The sequence below is a fragment of the Mustelus asterias genome, chromosome 15 (assembly GCF_964213995.1).
Source record: "Mustelus asterias chromosome 15, sMusAst1.hap1.1, whole genome shotgun sequence".
Classification (NCBI taxonomy): domain Eukaryota; kingdom Metazoa; phylum Chordata; class Chondrichthyes; order Carcharhiniformes; family Triakidae; genus Mustelus; species Mustelus asterias.
This window is the reverse complement of record NC_135815.1, coordinates 49,602,948-49,622,357: the sequence shown is the minus strand read 5'-3', so window position 1 is coordinate 49,622,357 and position 19,410 is coordinate 49,602,948. Positions and strand designations below refer to the sequence as shown.

General features: G+C 42.7%; 1 protein-coding gene across 1 annotated transcript in view; it reads right to left on the bottom strand.

Annotated features, from left to right (window-relative positions):
• The window catches only part of LOC144504500 (echinoderm microtubule-associated protein-like 6), a 376,096-nt gene that overhangs the window by 254,674 nt on the left and 102,012 nt on the right, over window positions 1-19,410 (bottom strand). Inside the window, exons 7-9 of the mRNA XM_078229865.1 lie at window positions 16,097-16,232; window positions 15,705-15,906; window positions 2,907-3,044 (exon numbers count right to left, since the gene is read on the bottom strand). Of these exons, the coding sequence (XP_078085991.1) occupies window positions 2,907-3,044; window positions 15,705-15,906; window positions 16,097-16,232 (476 nt within the window). The remainder of the gene's footprint in view (window positions 1-2,906; window positions 3,045-15,704; window positions 15,907-16,096; window positions 16,233-19,410) is intronic.

The window sequence follows — 19,410 nt, the reverse complement described above, 5'->3', positions numbered from 1 at the left end:
AGAAGAAGGTTAAGAGGTGACTTAATAGAGGCATACAAGATGATTAGAGGATTAGATAGGGTGGATAGTGAGAGCCTTTTTCCTCGGATGGCGATGGCTAGCACGAGGGGACATATGACAGATGTTAGAGATAGGTTCTTTACTCAGAGAGTAGTAAGGGCGTGGAATGCCCTGCCTGCAGCAGTAGTGGACTCATCAACATTAAGAGCATTCAAATGGTCATTGGATAAACATATGGATGATATTGGAATAGTGTAGATTAGAGGGGCTTTAGATTGGTTCCACTGGTCGGCGCAACATCGAGGGCCGAAGGGCCTGTACTGCGCTGTAATGTTCTATGTTCTATGTTCTAAAACCATACATAGTACTTCATATGTGGTATCATCAATGTCTTATATAATTGCAGTAAGACTTCCTTACCCTTATGCTGCAACCTCCTTACAATAAATGCGAACATATATGACATTTTCTCTTTTTTTCCTTCAAAGGATTTTGTACAAAGAAAAGTTACAGGAACAAAATGGGGCTATGCAAGCCATTTAACCCATCCCATGAACTCTTATTACCCCTCTAGCGTCCACTCCCAGAATTGTCTATTCAATTTCCCTGATCCACACTATATACCTCAGTGCCTCCCAGTAAAAAAATCCACATGCTTATCATTTGAAAGAGCAAAATACTTCATAACACTTTTCACAACCAACGGAGCAAACATCAGTAGTAGGTAAATTGCCTGAATTTATCATTAGAAACTTAGGAACAAGAGTCTTAGAAGATTCATTTGAATGGTTCATCAGCTGAGAAAATTGTCCTATGGCAAGGGATTGAATAGACCTACTTATATGTTAACTTTGTGTGATTCATATATCAGGGCACCCAAGTTCCTTTGAACGCAAATATTTCAATCCTTCATTCAAAATATTGTTTTTTATTTTTCCTACCAAATTTGATTTCTCCTCCATTCCATACTAAATGGCAGACCCTAACTAGGGGAATTTTTGTCTCAGCATCCATCTCGTCAAGCCCTTAAAAATTTTAATGTTTCAATTGCATCTCCTATCATTCATCTAAACTCCAGTCTATTCAATCCCTTGCCATAGGACAATTTTCTCAGCTGATGAATCATTCAAATGAATCTTCTAAAACCCTTATTCCTAAGTTTCTAATAATAAATTCAGGTAATTTACCTATTCCTAAAATTTCCCCAACATATAGGAGGCATGGTTAGTAAGTTTGCAGATGACACCAAGATTGGTGGCATAGTGGACAGTGAAGAAAGTTATCTCCAATTGCAGCGGGATCTTGATCAATTGGGCCAGTGGGCTGAAGAATGGCAGATGGAGTTTAATTTAGACAAATGCGAGGTGATGCATTTTGGTAGATTGAACCAGGGCAGGACTTACTCAGTTAATGGTAGGGTGTTGGGGAGAGTTACAGAACAAAGAGATCTCGTGGTACATGTTCATAGCTCCTTGAAAGTGGAGTCACAGGTGGACAGAGTGGTGAAGGCGGCATTCGGCATGCTTGGTTTCATCGGTCAGAATGTTGAATACAGGAGTTGGGACGTCTTGTTGAAGTTATACAAGACATTGGTAAGGCCACACTTGGAATACTGTGTGCAATTCTGGTCACCCTATTATAGAAAGGATATTATTAAACTAGAAAGAGTGCAGAAAAGATTTACTAGGATGCTACCAGGACTTGATGGATTGTGTTATAAAGGAGAGGCTGGATAGACTGGGACTTTTTTCTCTGGAGCGTAGGAGGCTGAGGGGTGATCTTATAGAGGTCTATAAAATAATGAGGGGCACAGATCAGCTAGATAGTCAATATCTTTTCCCAAAGGTAGGGAGTCTAAAACTAGAGGGCATAGGTTTAAGGTGAGAGGGGAGAGATACAAAAGTGTCCAGAGGGGCAAATTTTTCTCGCAGAGGGTGGTGAGTGTCTGGAACAAGCTGCCAGGGGTAGTAGTAGAGGCGGGTACAATTTTGCCTTTTAAAAAGCATTTAGATAATTACATGGGTACGATGGGTATAGAAGGATATGGACCAACTGTGGGCAATTGGGATTAGCTTAGGGGTTTTTAAAAAAAGGGCGGCATGGACAAGTTGGGCCGAAGGGCCTATTATACTCTAGAATAGACACACAGGCAGCTTGAAATCCTGACCAGGGACAATCACTGCTGTCCCAGGAATTCCAGCACTCTTGCCATGAAAGGCCAGGTGGAAACTAACCCTCAGCAATAGATCAGGGTTGTAATCTGGAGCTTAAGGAAAGGTAACTGACAGCAGTTGGATCAATACCTTTACAAAGGTAGGCGATATGGCAGATCAGCCCAACGAGTCTATGCCGATATTTATGCTCCCTTTGAGCCTTCTCCCACATTTTCTCATGTAAACATACCACCTTAACAACTATTTCTTTCTCTCTCATATGTTTGTGTAATCTTCCCTTAAATGCATCTGTCACTCCCTATGGTAACAAACTCCACACTGTCTCATCACTCTGAGTGAAGTTTCTTCTTAATGCCCTATTGGATTTCTTAGTGACTATCTTACATTGATAGCCTCCAGTTTCACTCTTCTACAAAAGAAAACAATTTCTAACATCTCTCTGTTGTTACAATTATCATATTTAAATACCAGTTCTCCATTTTATTAATGCGCCTGTAAAATATTTTACAGTTTTGTTTTATGGTCCTCGATCATTCAATTTCATCATTTTTTTCTTCTCACCACTTTGTATATTTTTTCATCCGGCATTCCTCTGCTGTCTATTTACTTAGTGACTGCTTCTTTCCTAATTCTCAATTGTTCTCTTCTTTCTTTATTCACCCATGGAGTCTGACTGGTATTCAGTTTGTTATTTTTCTTAAGTGGAGACCAGTGAAGAAAATGTTTCCTTACCTGACTCTGAGTACAGTAAACGAACCATCCTTCATTCCCAGAGCAAGCTGTGATCCATCACTACTGAAAGCAACAGAGCGTACTGCCTCTTCCATGTTACACCTTGCAATAAGAGCATGGTCAACAAGGCTCCACAAACTGAGAGAGATGAAACAGCAAAATGTAAAGATCTTTACAAAAGCAAAATACTGTGGATGCTAAAAATCTGAAATAAAAACAGAATGCTGGAAAAACACAAAAGGTGTGGTAGCATCTCTGGAGAGTGAAACAGGGTGGATTTTTTTTCTTTTTTTACCAAAATGTCAACTCAGGTGGGAAAGGCATCGTGCAGCCCGCTGGCTACGCTTCCACTTTCCCGGCAAATATCTGGAAAAGAAATCCAGGAGGCGGAATGTGAAAAAAAATAAAAAAGGAATCACCCCGTGGACACTGACATAAACCACCCCCTCCCTGGAATCCTCCAACATGACTCCAAACCTCCACAACAGAGGTCCAACCCCCCGGCACTGATCCTCCCATGATCTTCTCCCCCTACCCCCTTGGGGCTGTACTTACCTGTGTGACGTGGTGGGTTCTGTTCGCTAGATCTTCATTTTAAATCCTGCTGACCTGACATCACACTGCAGGGCGCAATGGGAAGGGGGTGGGGGAGACACTATAGTGGGGAGGCTCACTAATCATATTTAAATATATTCAACTAGCATCCCCTTTTTTACATGGTAGGAGCCCCTTTACATCCTGGCAGGGTTGGGGGGGTTAACAATGCGACCTCAGCCAGGAATGGGCCAGGAATCCGCTTCCATTTGCACCCATCTGCACAAACCCTAAAAGTAAAATTCAAACGCTGGAAGTATAGAAAAGGAGGTGGAGATGCCGGCGTTGGACTAGGGTAAACACAGTTAAGAAGTCTCACAACACCAGGTTAACATCCAACAGGTTTATTTGGTAGCACAAGCCACTAGCTTTCGGAGCGCTGCCCCTTCGTCAGGTGAGTGGGGTTTCAGTTCACAAACAGGGCATATAAAGGCACAAACTCAATTTACAAAATAATGGTACAGACAATGTGAGTGGAGAGAGGGTTAAACATAGGTTAGAGAGATGTGTATTGTCTTCAACCAGGACAGTTAGTGAGATTTTGTAAGCCCAGGCAAGTCGTGGGGGTTACAGATAGTGTGACATGAACCCAAGATCACTAACCCAAGATCGCCAAGATTCACTAACTGTCCTGGCTGGAGACAATACACATCTCTTTAACCTATGCTTAACCCTCTCTCCACTCACATTGTCTGTACCTTTAAGATTTGATTACCTGTAAAGACTCGCATTCCAACCATTAATTTTGTAAACTGAGTTTGTGTTTTTATATGCCCTGTTTGTGAACTGAAATCCCACTCACCTGATGAAGGGGCAGCGCTCCGAAAGCTAGTGGCTTTGCTACCAAATAAACCTGTTGGACTTTAACCTGGTGTTGTGAGACTTCTTACTGAGTATAGAACAGATCAGTCAGCATCAGTCAGGGAAGAGTTAAGTTATTATTTTGGGGTCCTATTCTTCTTCAAATAGAAAAAAAAGGAAACCAAGAATTTAATCGAGTAAAACAAAACAGGAGTTGGAGACCAATTAGTTGGCCTGATTTACACTCTGTGTAAATGGATAAGTTTTAAAAGAGTTAAAACCTCACCCAATATATTAAAATGTGTACATAAACCACTAAAAAAAAAACAGGAAATGATTAGATGATTAAGGTAATCTTTATGTCAGACATGGAAAGAATGCTTGAAATAGAAATAAATATAATAGAATACCTAAACTAAGAGAGGAACATCCAATATATAAATGAAAAAATGGGAGACACTGAAGGCCGCAATTTCAAAATGAAGGCAGGAATTGAGAGTCAGGAATTTTCCCAACATATTGATCCTGCCTTTGTCTCTGCTGAGCTGGTTGCACCACAGAATCCCTTAGTGGGGAGTGCTTTTGAAGGCAACCAAAAGCTCACATGTCTGTCATAGCTTTCAAACTGCCAAACAGATGTCTGAGCTGTTCTGAAAAGAATAAATAAAAGTAACGGGAAGAGTTTAAACAGTTAGCTCTGGTTTCAAACTATCTAGGATTTCAATATTCTGCAATGTAGAGTAACACAGTATCCAATGGATAATCCATTCTGATACATCTGAAGAATTTTCCATTGTTACAATCTGTGCTTTTATTAGACAACCTTCCAGTTGTCAGAAATAACAACTTACCATACACTTTATTGAATGGTCATTTACCTTTTCCAATCACAGCATTCTCAACACTCATTTTAGTAAACACAGATATAACTCAGGGTACAGCATTTCATGCCTTACGTTACCACTCTCTAGGTGTGATTTCAGAAGGCTTCCATAAGCAACCACTTCAATGAAAAATACAGAAGTGGTACCACCCACTTTTAGATTGTAGTGTGCAGGGTTCCTGACCTTCCCTGCCCTTGTGAACATAGTTGCAACTGAAAATGTTGGGGCTTCTAGATCTCCACCCAGCCACCATTTTATTTCTGCACCTGACTATGTTTGGAACCATGAAAGTCGAGAAATCAGGTCTGAAAGTAAAGCAAGAGATGCTGGCAATATACAACTGGGCCCACTGGCCCTAAAAGGAGAAATCAGCCAACATCAAACGCCCTTGCCAATATTGTGTCCTAACATGTGAGGTGATTCATTTTGGTAGGACTAATTTAAATGTGGATTACAGGGTCAAAGGTAGGGTTCTGAAGACTGTGGAGGAACAGAGAGATCTTGGGGTCCATATCCACAGATCTCTAAAGGTTGCCACTCAAGTGGATAGAGCTGTGAAGAAGGTCTATAGTGTGTTAGCTTTTATTAACAGGGGGTTGGAGTTTAAGAGCCGTGGGGTTATGCTGCAACTGTACAGGACCTTGGTGAGACCACATTTGGAATATTGTGTGCAGTTCTGGTCACCTCACTATAAGAAGGATATGGAAGCGCTGGAAAGAGTGCAGAGGAGATTTACCAGGATGCTGCCTGGTTTGGAGGGTAGGTCTTTTGAGGAAAGGTTGAGAGAGCTGAGGCTGTTCTCTCTGGATCGGAGGAGGCTGAGGGGAGACTTGGTAGAGGTTTATAAGATGATGAAGGGGATAGATAGAATGAACGTTCAAAGACTATTTCCTCGGGTGGATGGAGCTATTACAAGGGGGCATAGCTGTAGGGTTCATGGTGGGAGATATAGGAAGGATATCAGAGGTAGGTTCTTTACGCAGAGAGTGGTTGGGGTGTGGAATGGACTGCCTGCAGTGATAGTGGAGTCAGACACTTTAGGAACATTTAAGCGGTTATTGGATAGGCACATGGAGCACACCAGGATGATAGGGAGTGGGATAGCTTGATCTTGGTTTCAGATAAAGCTCGGCACAACATCGTGGGCCGAAGGGCCTGTTCTGTGCTGTACTGTTCTATGTTCTATATCCACTTTAAGCATCAACTAACCTGTCCATCCTGTACAGTGACCATCCCGCCCTACTTCACTAGCATTCTCCACTGTAACCAAAATGAAGTGTACAATATCACAAGTTACTAAATTTAATGATCAGGGCTGCAGCATGCCTACGAAAAGATGAGTTTCTGTTTCCAGAGCTTATGTTGAGCTTTGTTGGAGCAGTGTTCAAGGCAAAAAACAGAGCTAAAAGAGGGAAAAGGACAGGGAATTAAGTAATGAGCCCCCATAGAGAATTCAGAGTGAAATTTACAGGCACAGAAGAGATGCTGAGCAAAACGGTCGCCTAATTTTTGATATTCCCAATTAGATCACAAGGAATATTGTCGATTATTACAGAGATAAGAGACTAAAACCTCTGTTCCCTTCCCTTACTGTCTGTAATTTTTAGAAAGGAAGATATGTGTTTGTTAACTCCTGAGTATGTGGACAACTTAAATAACCAGCAGCAAACTTTGTATAAACGCACAAGGAGGATTGTGGGCATGAACCAAGCAGAATTAGATTGACCATCTAGAACATAGAACAGTACAGCACAGAACAGGCCCTTCGGCCCACGATGTTGTGCCGAGCTTTGTCTGAAACCCAGATCAAGCTATTTCCTCCCTATCATCCCGAAGTACTCCATGTGCCTATCCAATAGCTTCTTAAATGTTCCTAAAATTTCTGACTCCACTATCCCTGCAGGCAGTCCATTCCACACCCCAACCACTCTCTGAGTAAAAAACCTACCTCGGACATCCTTCCTATATCTCCCACCATGAACCCTATAGTTATGCCCCCTAGTTACTGCTCCATTCACCCGAGGAAATAGTCTTTGAACGTTCACTCTATCTATCCCCCTCATCATCTTATAAACCTCTATCAAGTCTCCTCTCAACCTCCTCCGCTCCAAAGAGAAAAGCCCAAGTTCCCTCAACCTTTCCTCATAAGACCTACCCTCCAAACCAGGCAGCATCCTGGTAAATCTCCTTTGCACTCTTTCCAGTGTCTCCACATCCTTCTTGTAGTGAGGTGACCAGAACTGCACACAATATTCCAAATGTGGTCTCACCATGGTTCTCTGGGTTTGTTACACCTTCCTATTACCCGAGAGGGAACATGCTGGGCCTGTACCCTCCCCATTTCATCTTTGAATGCCCCCCACTGCTCTTCTATAGATTTCCCCATAAGTAACTCATTCCAGTCTACCTTGGCCAGATCCTGCCTTATTTTTATAAAAATCCAAAACCTTTTTCTGCCACTTGTCAACTTCTTTGTCCATAACTTGTAGTCTTGTTCGCAGGAAGTCTGCTTGCTGCTTTGGTGAACTTGAAAAAGAACACACTTGGTGACTTTGCAATGTGGCAGCTTCTAATCCATAGGTGTTACTGCACTTTCTGCCACTGCTGTTAAGTTACGTTTTTGTGCAAACAGCATTTGAAGATTTAAATAAGGAGACCAACTTGGCTGCCTTACCATGTGGTTTCGCACCAGTTTCTTCCAAAAATGGTACTGACCTTAAATTGATTAGCCACAACCTGGATTGTTGTTTGCAGATATTCACCCTAGGAATATTCACCCTAGGAATTTGAGACTATCATTATCTGTTAGTCTTTTAATCCCAAATTATTCTAAATTCCCTCTTACACATGCCAATCCATAGGAGTCTCAAAGGAGAAATCCTTTGGTTTCAATAACCCAGTCCCATGCTGTCAGAGGGTAAATGTTATTGGCCAAGGTAAATAATCTATATTAATAATGATTGGCTCATACCTGGCTGGGGTGAGCAAATGACTTTTGAAAACTGTATAACTGTAGTACCGAGAGTGATGTAATTTCAGAGTGATTTGGAACTGCCCCAAATATCTTTCCCTTGTATGTTGACCAAGCTTGGAAAATAAAGAAAAGTCTTGTACCAGAGTACTTGTCTCCATGAGTCTTTGTGTTAGCTGGGCCATAATTAAGAGAGGAAACCCTCCATCTGAAAGTCAGCATAATACATAGTCTCTGAAAACGCTCCTACCACATGTTTGGAAGAAGAGAATCTATAAAAGATTGAACAAGAGATGCTCTGTGCCTATCCACTGGTGTCTACATGCATATAACACACAACAAAATCCGGGGTAAACAGATGTTCACTCTGTTGGCATGCCTTATGAGGATAGGCTGAGGGAGCTCGGTCTTTTCTCCTTGGAGAGACGTAGGATGAGAGGAGACCTAATAGAGGTATATAAGATGTTGAGAGGCATAGATTGGGTGGACTCTCAGAGGCTTTTTCCCAGGGTGGAAATTGCTGCTACGAGAGGACACAGGTTTAAGGTGCTGGGGTGTAGGTACAGGGGAAATGTTAGGGGGAAGTTTTTCACACAGAGGGTGGTGGGCGAGTGGAATCGGCTGCCGTCAGTGGTGGTTGAGGCAAACTCAATAGGGTCTTTTAAGAGACTCCTGGATGAGTACATGGGATTTAATAGGATGGAGGGTTATAGGTAGGCCTAAATGGTAGGGATATGTTCGGCACAACTTGTGGGGCTGAAGGGCCTGTTTTGTGCTGTAGTTTTCTATGTTTCTAAACTTAGGTCCCTAAATATTGAAAAAACTTAAATATTCCAATCGACCAAATATCTACAGCTATTTTTGGAGCTGGGTATCAGATTTTCACTACCCATTGTGTGAAAAATTAGTTCCTGATTTCACTCTTAAATGGTCTATTTTTTAAATTATTCATAATTTTTCCTGCGTGGGATTTGGGAGAGGTGCAGGATGAACCCAAACTAGTAGTAATCTGTAGTATTGATGTACTTCCTCCTGGTTCTATGTAAGTTTATAATAGCTAGTTAAATCACTGCAGATCCAGCATAAATGCTTAACACTGTTTACGTACCTACCTTCACTAAACTACATCAAAACAGTCATTCAAAGAAGTTCACCACCAGTCTTTTTTAAGAGCAATTAGGGATGACAGTAAATGCTGGCCTTGTTAGTGATACTCGCATTGCAGCAATAAATATATTTAAATAGTAATATCTTAAAACAGGCATTATGTCCTTGATTCACATTCAAGGCACAAAACATCTGTTTCAAGTGAGCGAGGGTGCTTGGAAGTCACATTTTGTAAACTGAGCATCCTGTGCGTTTCTGTGTGGTTTGAAAGATTATATCCTGAAATTAGATACCCAAACCTATTGTTTTGCCCATGAAATGATGCAAAAGGGACCAATTTCTCTTCATGACAGATTAAGGGAACATATTTGTGATGTGTGCAGAAAACTGCTTGTAACTGACTTTTTAAAGGAAAATTAAAGGGAATGCCAAAGTATTGGGATAACATTTTGAAATCCATTAGGAAGGGCGAGAAGGAATTTCAATCTCAATCTACTACCATCTTCTGCCAAGGCTAAAAGGAGAATTGTCGAAGAAATGACCAGGGAAATGTAAATGGAAAGTAAACCCAAGGTGCAGAAATGTGTTTGCAAATAAGTTACAGAGAAATGCAATATTCAAACCTCCAATAAGCTCTGAGATGGAGGTGATGCTGCATGATGTGGTTGCAAGAAAGGTTCACCTCTCTGTCACAATATTGTGCCATTCCCATGGGTTGTTTGCAAAGACTGTGGATTGATGTGGACATTCCAGGTGTCAGACAGGGCTGGTGCCAGGATGTAACAGATGGACACTCGCCCTTGCAGCTTAAACAAGGTCATTCATTGTCTTGCAGCATCAGATGGCAGTCCTGTGTCAGGTCACTGGCACTGATTGCTGTAGCCACTGCATCCCAGGTCGTATTTGCTTTCTTGCTTCTGGATCCTCTACCCACTCTGGGGTGCAGGGTGGCCGAGCTCGCCACCATTTTGTCCAGAAACCTTCCAAGATCTGCTTCCATGAAGCGTAGACCTGCCCTCCACACTGCCATCCTCCTAGCTTGACTGGCTGTAAATGCAGAGGGAGCAGTTAAATGCAGCTCCCCCTTATTAATAGTGCACAGCTGCGAGCCAGTTCAGGCAAGTCACATGCCTGGGGACTCCAGACCACCATGTTTCATGTGGAGACGCTTTCAGTGCACTTAGTGTGGGACAATTGTGATCTGATTCACGCCGGTATGTCCGGCGCAAATCGCATCAATTTTCTCATCTGAAATGGCAGTTAGTTATTTTTTGGTAAAATTCCTCCCCTCATTTATAAAATTCTCAAGCGTTGGCACCATTCCTGGGTCCTGGCCCCACTCATGCAAGAGCTGGTCCTCCAGAGCAATCTTATGGGAAGGCAGTCAACTAGCAGGCCACCACCTCGCTCACCATTCAAATAGGGAGACGGGGTTTCCAATACAATTCAGAGTGCAACATTTAAAGAAACGTTGGCAGCCTGTACATTGTAACCCCACCCAAAGTAATGACGGACTCCCTTAAAGATCGTTGATGCTTCACACACCGTCGGCTCTTGGCTTCCTTATGACTCTCAGAGAAGAAACCAATTGATGGAAAATCATTTGATTTCAGCTCCGTTAGTCTTCCTCAGGCTTCCCACTGATTTATTCTCACGTTTGTTCTATTTGGGGATGAAGGATAGCATGATGTGTATCATTTTTTCTTGGTGTTCACGAGGAATGGATTCATTTATTATAATAACCAATTTAGGCTTATCCTCAGATTATACTTTATTTATATCTCTTCAGCTACTTATTGTTCTACTACTAAAATGCGAACTTGCTGTCATGTTGTACATCTCTAGCTTTAACAGGTTCTTCTGTTAGTCTTCTGTTCATCGCCTTATGTTTCAATACACACTCAGTTCATCCTGGTGACCTCCTTCACCTTTCTCACCACAGGATTTCTATATGTTTTTCTTCCTTCTTATTTGGTTTCGATTAATTTGTTAATTAATTTACCCCTTTCCAAGCCTTGATATTTTGCTGCTTTATTGGATTCAATGCTCATCAGTTGTAGGTAATGATGACTCCCTAAGGTGATTTCACTTCCTCCGAGATATCCATCTCCTGACACCAAGTGGGACCCATGCAATGTTTTGAAAACATATTCCTTTCTTAGAGTTACAAAGCCAATACCCAAAGTGGGCAGGGAAAATATCTGAATCCATCTCCTTGTTTGCTCCAAAAATCAATTCAATTTCAAATTGAATCCGATTCATGGTGCCCACAAGAGCGACATGCTACATCCAAGCTGACAAGGCATTACACCTAATCTTATGCTTGATCCTACGCTTGATCTTAGCCATAAGACAGAGAAGCAATTGCACTGGCAAAATAGGATCTATTGGAACATTTAATTCCCTGTTAAAAACAAATTATTATGGATGTTGGAATCTGAAACAAAATCAGAAAATGTCAGCAGGAGAGAGAATAAAGCAAACATTTTAGTTTGGTTCTGATGAAGGGTCACCCAGACTCAAAACTTTAGTTCTATTCTCTCTCCACAGATGCTGTCAGACCTGCTGACATTTTCCAGCATTTTTAGTTTTTGATCTAATTCCCCAAATTGATCCACCATCTAGAAAGCACTCTGATCTATCCTTTTTTGGCCCAAAATGAACAACCTCACACTGTCTTAGATTGAAACTAATCTGCCACAGTTTTGCCCATTCACCTATCAATCAGTCCATCAATATCCTTTTATCATTTTATGCTATAATCTACACTGTTCACAATGCCGCCTAACATTGTGCCATCAACAAACTTAGATATATGACTTTCTATGCCATTATCCAAGTCGTGAATAAATAATGTGAACAATTGAGGCCCCACACTAGTCACATCCCATTCATTTGAGTACCTATTCATTATCCTTACCTTCTGTCAGCAGCCATTCAACCAATTTTCCAGCCATGTCAGTAGGTTGCCCTCAACTTGATTTTCATTGAACTAAATAATTGCAGAATAAACAACATTCACAAGCTTTCTTGTTGAATGTGAATTTTTATCTTGAGTAAATAAGATGTTAACATAAACTTCAAAATACAAGTGAATTACATGAAGAAAGAACTTGTGGGGTGTGATTTTCCCAGCCCGCTGCATTACTCAAGCAGCTCAGCAGGCCAGGAAATGCAAGCGGGAGGGTTGAAGCAGGATTTGCGACTGGCATCCAGTCAATTGTGAATTCCCTAGGCCATTTTTATGATGTAATCAGCCTCGCACCGGAAAACAGTGTGAGGCTGATTACAATATTTAAATCTTCATTTCCATGTCATTATCAAGCTCGGGATGGTATCGTCTGAGCTCGCTAATGTTTCCCACCCCTCCAAGGGAGGTCCCCACCGGCGGGGATTAAAGCTGGTCCCCATTAATGGGGTCCAGGCGTGATGGCCTCGCTGATGAGGGCAGAGGCCATTGACGCACCCCTGGGAGGTCAGGGGCCGTTGGGGGTGCTCCTTGGGCTTTGCCAGCCTGGCACTCCCAGCCCAGCACCATAATGCCCAGTGGGCACACTGGCACTGCCCAAACATCCTGGCACTGCCAGACAAGGGACAGGCTGATCGGGTGGTGCTGGGTGGGGGGGGGGGACTGGCTGGGACGGGACTGCTGCGCACTCTGCCACAGCGATCAGTGAGGGAAGGGGTGATTGGGGCTAGCCAAGGATAGGGGTGGTCGGGCAAACCATCAGGAGGCCGGTGATCGGGAAGCTGGCGATGGGGGGGGCCAGTGCATGTGCCAATTTGGAGACCGGTGCATGGGCAGTGGCCCGCTCAGCAAGCTGATGCCAAGCTCTCGGGGGAATTAGGCTCAGCCACCCTTTTACTGGCGTGAATTCCCTGGCAGACTCTGTGATGCACAGAGTGCCGAAATTGAACTGACTAGGTGCACCCAAAAATCAGGCTGGAATATCTCCTGTTGGGCACTTAAGTTTTCTTTTGGAAAATCGTTCCCATAGTTGCATTTGCAGGACATAGAAACCTAGGGGTGGTAATGTAGGAGGCGATGGGTGTCAATAATGCTGGCTACAAAGCAGAGGAGACCCCACTTACTGCTCTTTTGGGAAGACCCACCGCATCTGTTGCCACTCAGTGGTGAGCCTCCTGGTGAAAGAGTCCACAGGTGATATGGGGTAGAAGGGATTCGATGTATTGGGTCTCTGCTGTATTCTCTTCTCTCACCTGCCCAAGTTAATTAATTATGTGAAAAAACCTAGGCCAACATGTCACTACCCGAAGAAAAGCAGAGAGTTCTCCAAATACAACTTCCTCAATCACCAGAAATCAGAGTATCTCATTGTTCCTTTAATATTTGGGCAACCTTGCTGGGCACAAAGCATCTACTAGAAATTGCCTACTATGATTAAACTTAATAGTGATCAGTTGTTTTAAATTGCTATGTATTGAAAACACATGACTTACTGCATTTTTTAAAAAGATACTTATAGCTACATCACAAAAGGACAAATGCACAGCACTTTAGCAATTGCTTATTTACTTATCTAAAGGGACGGACATGTTTATCAGAACATTCTGCATTGCTCCCATTGAAATGCATTTACTGAGTTATCCATGTAAAATTATCAACACACCAAATACGTGGCCAAGAAATCTGAGTCCATAACAGTTGCCCAAAACTCTAAAAATTATAACTTCCAACCACAACAGAGCATGTACCCTAGTTATAAGGGGGTTAGCGAAGGCCTGCAGTTTCTGCGCTGGAAGTATGCAGAGTGGGCAAATTGTGATGTCAAACAGTGTCTAATGTTAATTTGTCTCTTATCTTATAGCTGCAAATCAGGTTGAAGAAGATCACTGGTATTCTTTTCTTTTACTCTTTCACATTGCTGGCTATGCCAGTATTTATTGTACATTCTTATTGAAGTGGTGGCGGTGAGATGCTAGGTACGACCTTGCAACCTATTCCTGCCTAACTGGCAAGGTGAGGTGGTATGATTGGGTGAGAGACAAAAAATCAGAAACGTGCCTGGTTTCTCACCTCCCCAGAATATACCAGCCCTGTTTTGCCAGTGAAATCAGCTTCACGCCCAAAAAGGCAGGAAGCCGATTTAAATATTAATGACATGTTTTGTATGTCATTAGCGAGCCCCAGACAGTATCTCCTAGATGCACTTGAACTTAACTGTTCACCAGTCAAACTTCTCACTGGCGAGAATCACAGCTGGGACTAAACGTGGTGGCCTCGCTAGAGGAGGGGGGGTGGGGGAAGGGGTGGGGGGGACACTGCAGTCAGGAGTGGTCAGAAAGGGAAGGTGGGGGGAGCTCTGCAGGGATGGAGATTGGTGGGGGAGGGAGAGTGGTGGTCCCGAGGTCCGTTGGGGCAGGAGATCTCACAGTACACTGGGGCACCTGTGCAATGCCACCCAAAGAGCTCAGCAGGCAAGGAGGAAGAGGCCACAACTCAGGAACAGGGGAGAGGACTCTCTAAAATTTTATTTTTTTAATTTTTAAAAATACTTTTCCAATTCAATCAAATCAAATCCAATTCAGAGTCTCAACAAGTTGAGACATTTCAGATCCAGGCTGACAAGACAGGGCGAGCGACCAAACCACCCTGTCCTGGGCCTGATCTACATGAGCCAAGCTGATTGGAGAAGGGGGAGGTTCCTCCTCCAAGACTTGAGCTCATTTGCATCTTAGCCAAAAGGCCGAGATGCCGCTTTAAAAAATTGCTTCATATGAAACATATGAAGCTTCAGTGTAACCTAATGACCTCAACCAAGTGCGGCTGACCATGGGCTGCCGACCATACTACACTTGATCTTAGCCAAAAGGCCGAGAGGAGGACTCTCTAAAATTGCACAAGTAGATCTTACAGGAAATGCATTAACACAAATCTCACAAGGCGCAACAAGATTACAGGCCCTGTTAACTTCCCGACATTAAAATGAAACAATGTAAAACTGGGCAATGCTAAATGAGGATTAGTGCGTATCAAACACACAGACAAGAGTTGTAGTTTTGCCTTTGGTCTGCATCAACTAAGAGGTAGAGGGCAAGAAGATAGAAATAGCTTGGCCTTAGGCAGAGAAAATACTGATTCTATTGTTTACCATGCAGAACGCATGTGGGAGTTCATGCTCAGTTTAAGGTGTTAAGAGAGGCTGAAGGTTTACTTAGCTTGGCGATAGAAGAGGAAATCTACAGTGTAATCCTCACAGTCAGAGATGTTCTGGGATTAGAAGTTACCCAGTTAAAAAGTAGAAAAGAAGCAACCCACTGGAAACTGAATTAGTTAATGTGTAACATAATTACGGTTTAAGGATGACTGGCAAATAGATGCATTAAAATTCTGATAATAGTTAACAAGATAAAAACAAATTAAATGCAACATTATGGAAGAAAAAAAGCCCTAAAATTTCAAAGTATGAAAACACTGACCGCACAGATCGATCATCGCTGCCTGTGACAACCAATGGTTTCTTAGGATGGGCTGCCAACCCCCAGAGCTCCCCTTCACAGTGGCCCTGCATTATCAGGAGAGGTTTATCTCGCTCTCGAACCATCACTTCAAATATTTCACTGTCTTGCGTTCCTGCCAGAATGCGGTCTGCTTTCCAACAAACACTTCGGATAGACAAACCTTTTTTAAAAAATTAAAACAAAATGATTGCTACTCTGGTATCACAATTATTAAGATGAATATGAAAAAGAAACAGTTACAGATTAAGAACAGTAACTTACTGAGATGTTTTGCGAGTGTTCAAAAAGTATTCAAGTCACATTCTAGAGCACATGTCAACAGCACCCAACACAAAAGAAGAATATAATACCTTTGTAACCCTGATCAGTCTCGCGAAGATCAATTTTTGTGATTGGTTTGAAATCTGTATCCCATAGTCGGATGCATCCATCTCTCCCTCCAGTAGCAAAACCTTCTTCACAAGCATACATACTGAATATGCCCGCCTAGCAAGATTAAAAAAATTAAATTGAGTAGGCAATTTATGTAATTGATACTTTAAACTGGAATGTCACAGCACTTCACTGGACACTGGGGTAAATTCCTGCAATACTCTAAAAGAACACAGGTTGGAGATTTGACCACATTAAAACATCAATCCTCTGCTACTCCCCACAAACTCTATAGTCCTAGACAAATTAATTTATCCGACAAATTCATATAATAAGTGATGATTAGCAAAAACACTTAGAATTCAACCATTTAAAAAAATATTTTTGTAGCTGAAACTCAGATAATTTAAATTGCCACTCACTGCATTTACAGTATTAGTGGACCAAAACTGATGTTAGATGATCTTAAATGACAGTAAAAACATGAATCTGTAAAATATTGAAATGATGAGAGGTCTCAGAATTTCAAAGATGAGAAAGTGGCATGGTAAAAACTGCAGAATTATCAGAAAGGAAATTCAATATGGACAGCTCCTAAACAAAAGGAGTAAAGAAAACAAAGGAGAATTAAGTGGAATAGGAATACAAAACGAGTCCTAAAGAAAAACCCAGAAAACATTAATGAAATAGTTCAGATAACAAAAGTGCCTGATATCAAATATACATGAAGGTCAACAGTTGAAAGACATCAAGTCCAAGCAAGCAATTGCTGAAGCAATCAGATGCTGAAGCCCTGAAAAAAGTGAAATTGTCAGCCTTTCGTTGAAATGAGCAACAAAGGAAATTCTTCACTCAATGGGCAAAATTTCACTAGCCCAATGGAGGCTGACTTGAAGACAGGACCAGATGGAAACTCTGATATGATAGAATGGGTCAGCGCCCCACAAGTTCCCACTCCTGGCAATCTTCCAGAGATGGGTCATCAAAGGCAGCAGTTACCCACTTGGCATGTGATGGGCAGCCGATTTGAATAATTAAGTTCCCCATTGCAAATAGATTGAAGACACCATCAGGATCTTTGCAACTGCAACCAGGCTACCCAGTGAGGACATAGCCCAGCTGCAGGTGCCAAGAGATGGCTTGCTGGCAGCAAGATGTGTTTCAGAACAGTTGCACAGGATTAGCCTGATATCTGTGGCACATTTTCATCTCAAAAAAGTAAACACCTTTCAAAAAGTGCCTCAAGATGGAGATCCCTCCTGGTTCCCCTCCTGCACCAGAAGGGCACCCCTCATTTCAAGTCTGCAGGCCTGTGGATTAGGCCTCCAGTTTCAGCGAGAGCATGCCCTACACCCCAGAAGCCTCGGATGAACCTGTATCTGAGGTCACTATTGCAGATGTCAGAGCAGCCTTCTCGAAGGTCAACCCACGGAAAGCGACTGGCCCGGATGGGGTACCCAGACGAGCACTCAGATTCTGCGTGGATCAGCTGGCAGGGGTATTCGCAGACATCTTCAACTTCTCTTTACAACAATCTGAGATCCCTATCTGCTTCAAGAAGACGACCATCATCCCGGTACCAAAGAAAAGCCATGCAGCGTGCCTTAATGACGATTGTCCGGTGGCTCTGACATCTATCATTATGAAGTGCTTCGAAAGGTTATTCATGGCACGAATCAATTCCAGCCTCCCGGATTGCCCGGATCTACTACAGTTTGCCTACCACTGCAACAGGTCCATCTCCCTGGCCCTGCACTCAATCCTGGAACACCTAGATAACAAGGACAGCTATGTCAGATTCCTATTTCGTGACTACAACTCAGCCTTCAACACTATTATTCCTACGAAACTCATCTCCAAACTCCGTGGCTTGGGTCTCAGCTCCTCCCTCTGTGACTGGATCCTGAACTTCCTAACCCACAGGCCAAATCAGTAAGGATCGGCAACAACACCTCCTCCACAATCATCCTCAACACCGGTGCTCCACAAGGCTGTGTCCTCAGCCCCCTACTATATTCCTTATACACCACTGTGTGGCCAAATCCCTCTCCAACTCGATTTTCAAGTTTGCTGATGACACCACCGTAGTGGGTCGGATCTCAAATAATGACGAGACAGAGTACAGGAATGAGATATAGAATCTGGTGAACTGGTGCAACGACAATGCTCTCTCCCTCAATGTCAACAAAATGAAGGAGATTGTCATCGACTTCAGGAAGCGTAGTAGAGAACGTGCCCCTGTCTACTTCAATGGGAACGAAGTAGAAATGGTCGAGAGCTTCATATTTTTGGGTGTCCAGATCACCAACAACCTTTCCTGGTCCCCACTATAGTTAAGAAAGCCCACTAATGCATCTACTTTCTCAGAAAACCAAGGAAATTTGGCATGTCAACTACAACTCTCACCAACTTTTACAGATGCACTATAGAAAGCATTCTTTCTGGTTGTATTACAGCTTGGTATGGCTCCTGCTCTGCCCAAGGCCGCAAGAAACTACAAAAGGTCGTGAATGTAGCCCAATCCATCACGCAAACCAGCCTCCCATCCATTCACTCTGTCTACGCTTCCCGCTGCCTCAGCAAAGCAGCAGCATAATTAAGGACCCCATGCACCCCGGACATTCTCTTTTCCACCTTCTTCCATCAGGAAAAAGATACAAAAGTCCGAGGTCACATACCAACCGACTCAAGAACAGCTTCTTCCCTGCTGCCATCAGATTTTTGAATAGACCTACCTCGTATTAAGTTGATATTTCTCTACATCCTAGCTGTGACTGTAACACTACATTCTGCACTGTCGCCTTTCCTTCTCTGTGTACGGTATGCTTTATCTGTATAGCATGCAAGAAACAATACTTTTCACTGTATACTAAAACACGTGACAATAATAAATCAAATCCCTACCTTTCACCCTTAATTGATGGCAAACATGCAAGCCGCCAATTAAGGGGGGCTGCCTCCCATAGAATCACACTAAAGGCAATCTGCCAGCAAGTATGGGTTATGACCTTGAAATGGTTTCACCCCATGATACTTTTTTAAAGCGCATAAGAATCTGCCCATTGTTCATACTTCCCCAGACCAAGACCTCTTCCCTGGCAGAGCAGAAAAAGTGGACATATCACTAACGGGGCAGTATGACTTGGTTAGACTCAGCTCTCCCATCACCATGTAAAAATTCTAATCCATTCACTGTTGACAGCATCTGCAACCCAGCTATTAGTCACAGCCTGTAGTTCCACCTTCATCTCATTTCCTTTATATATTTCTCCCAACTGTAATTGCCAACAAA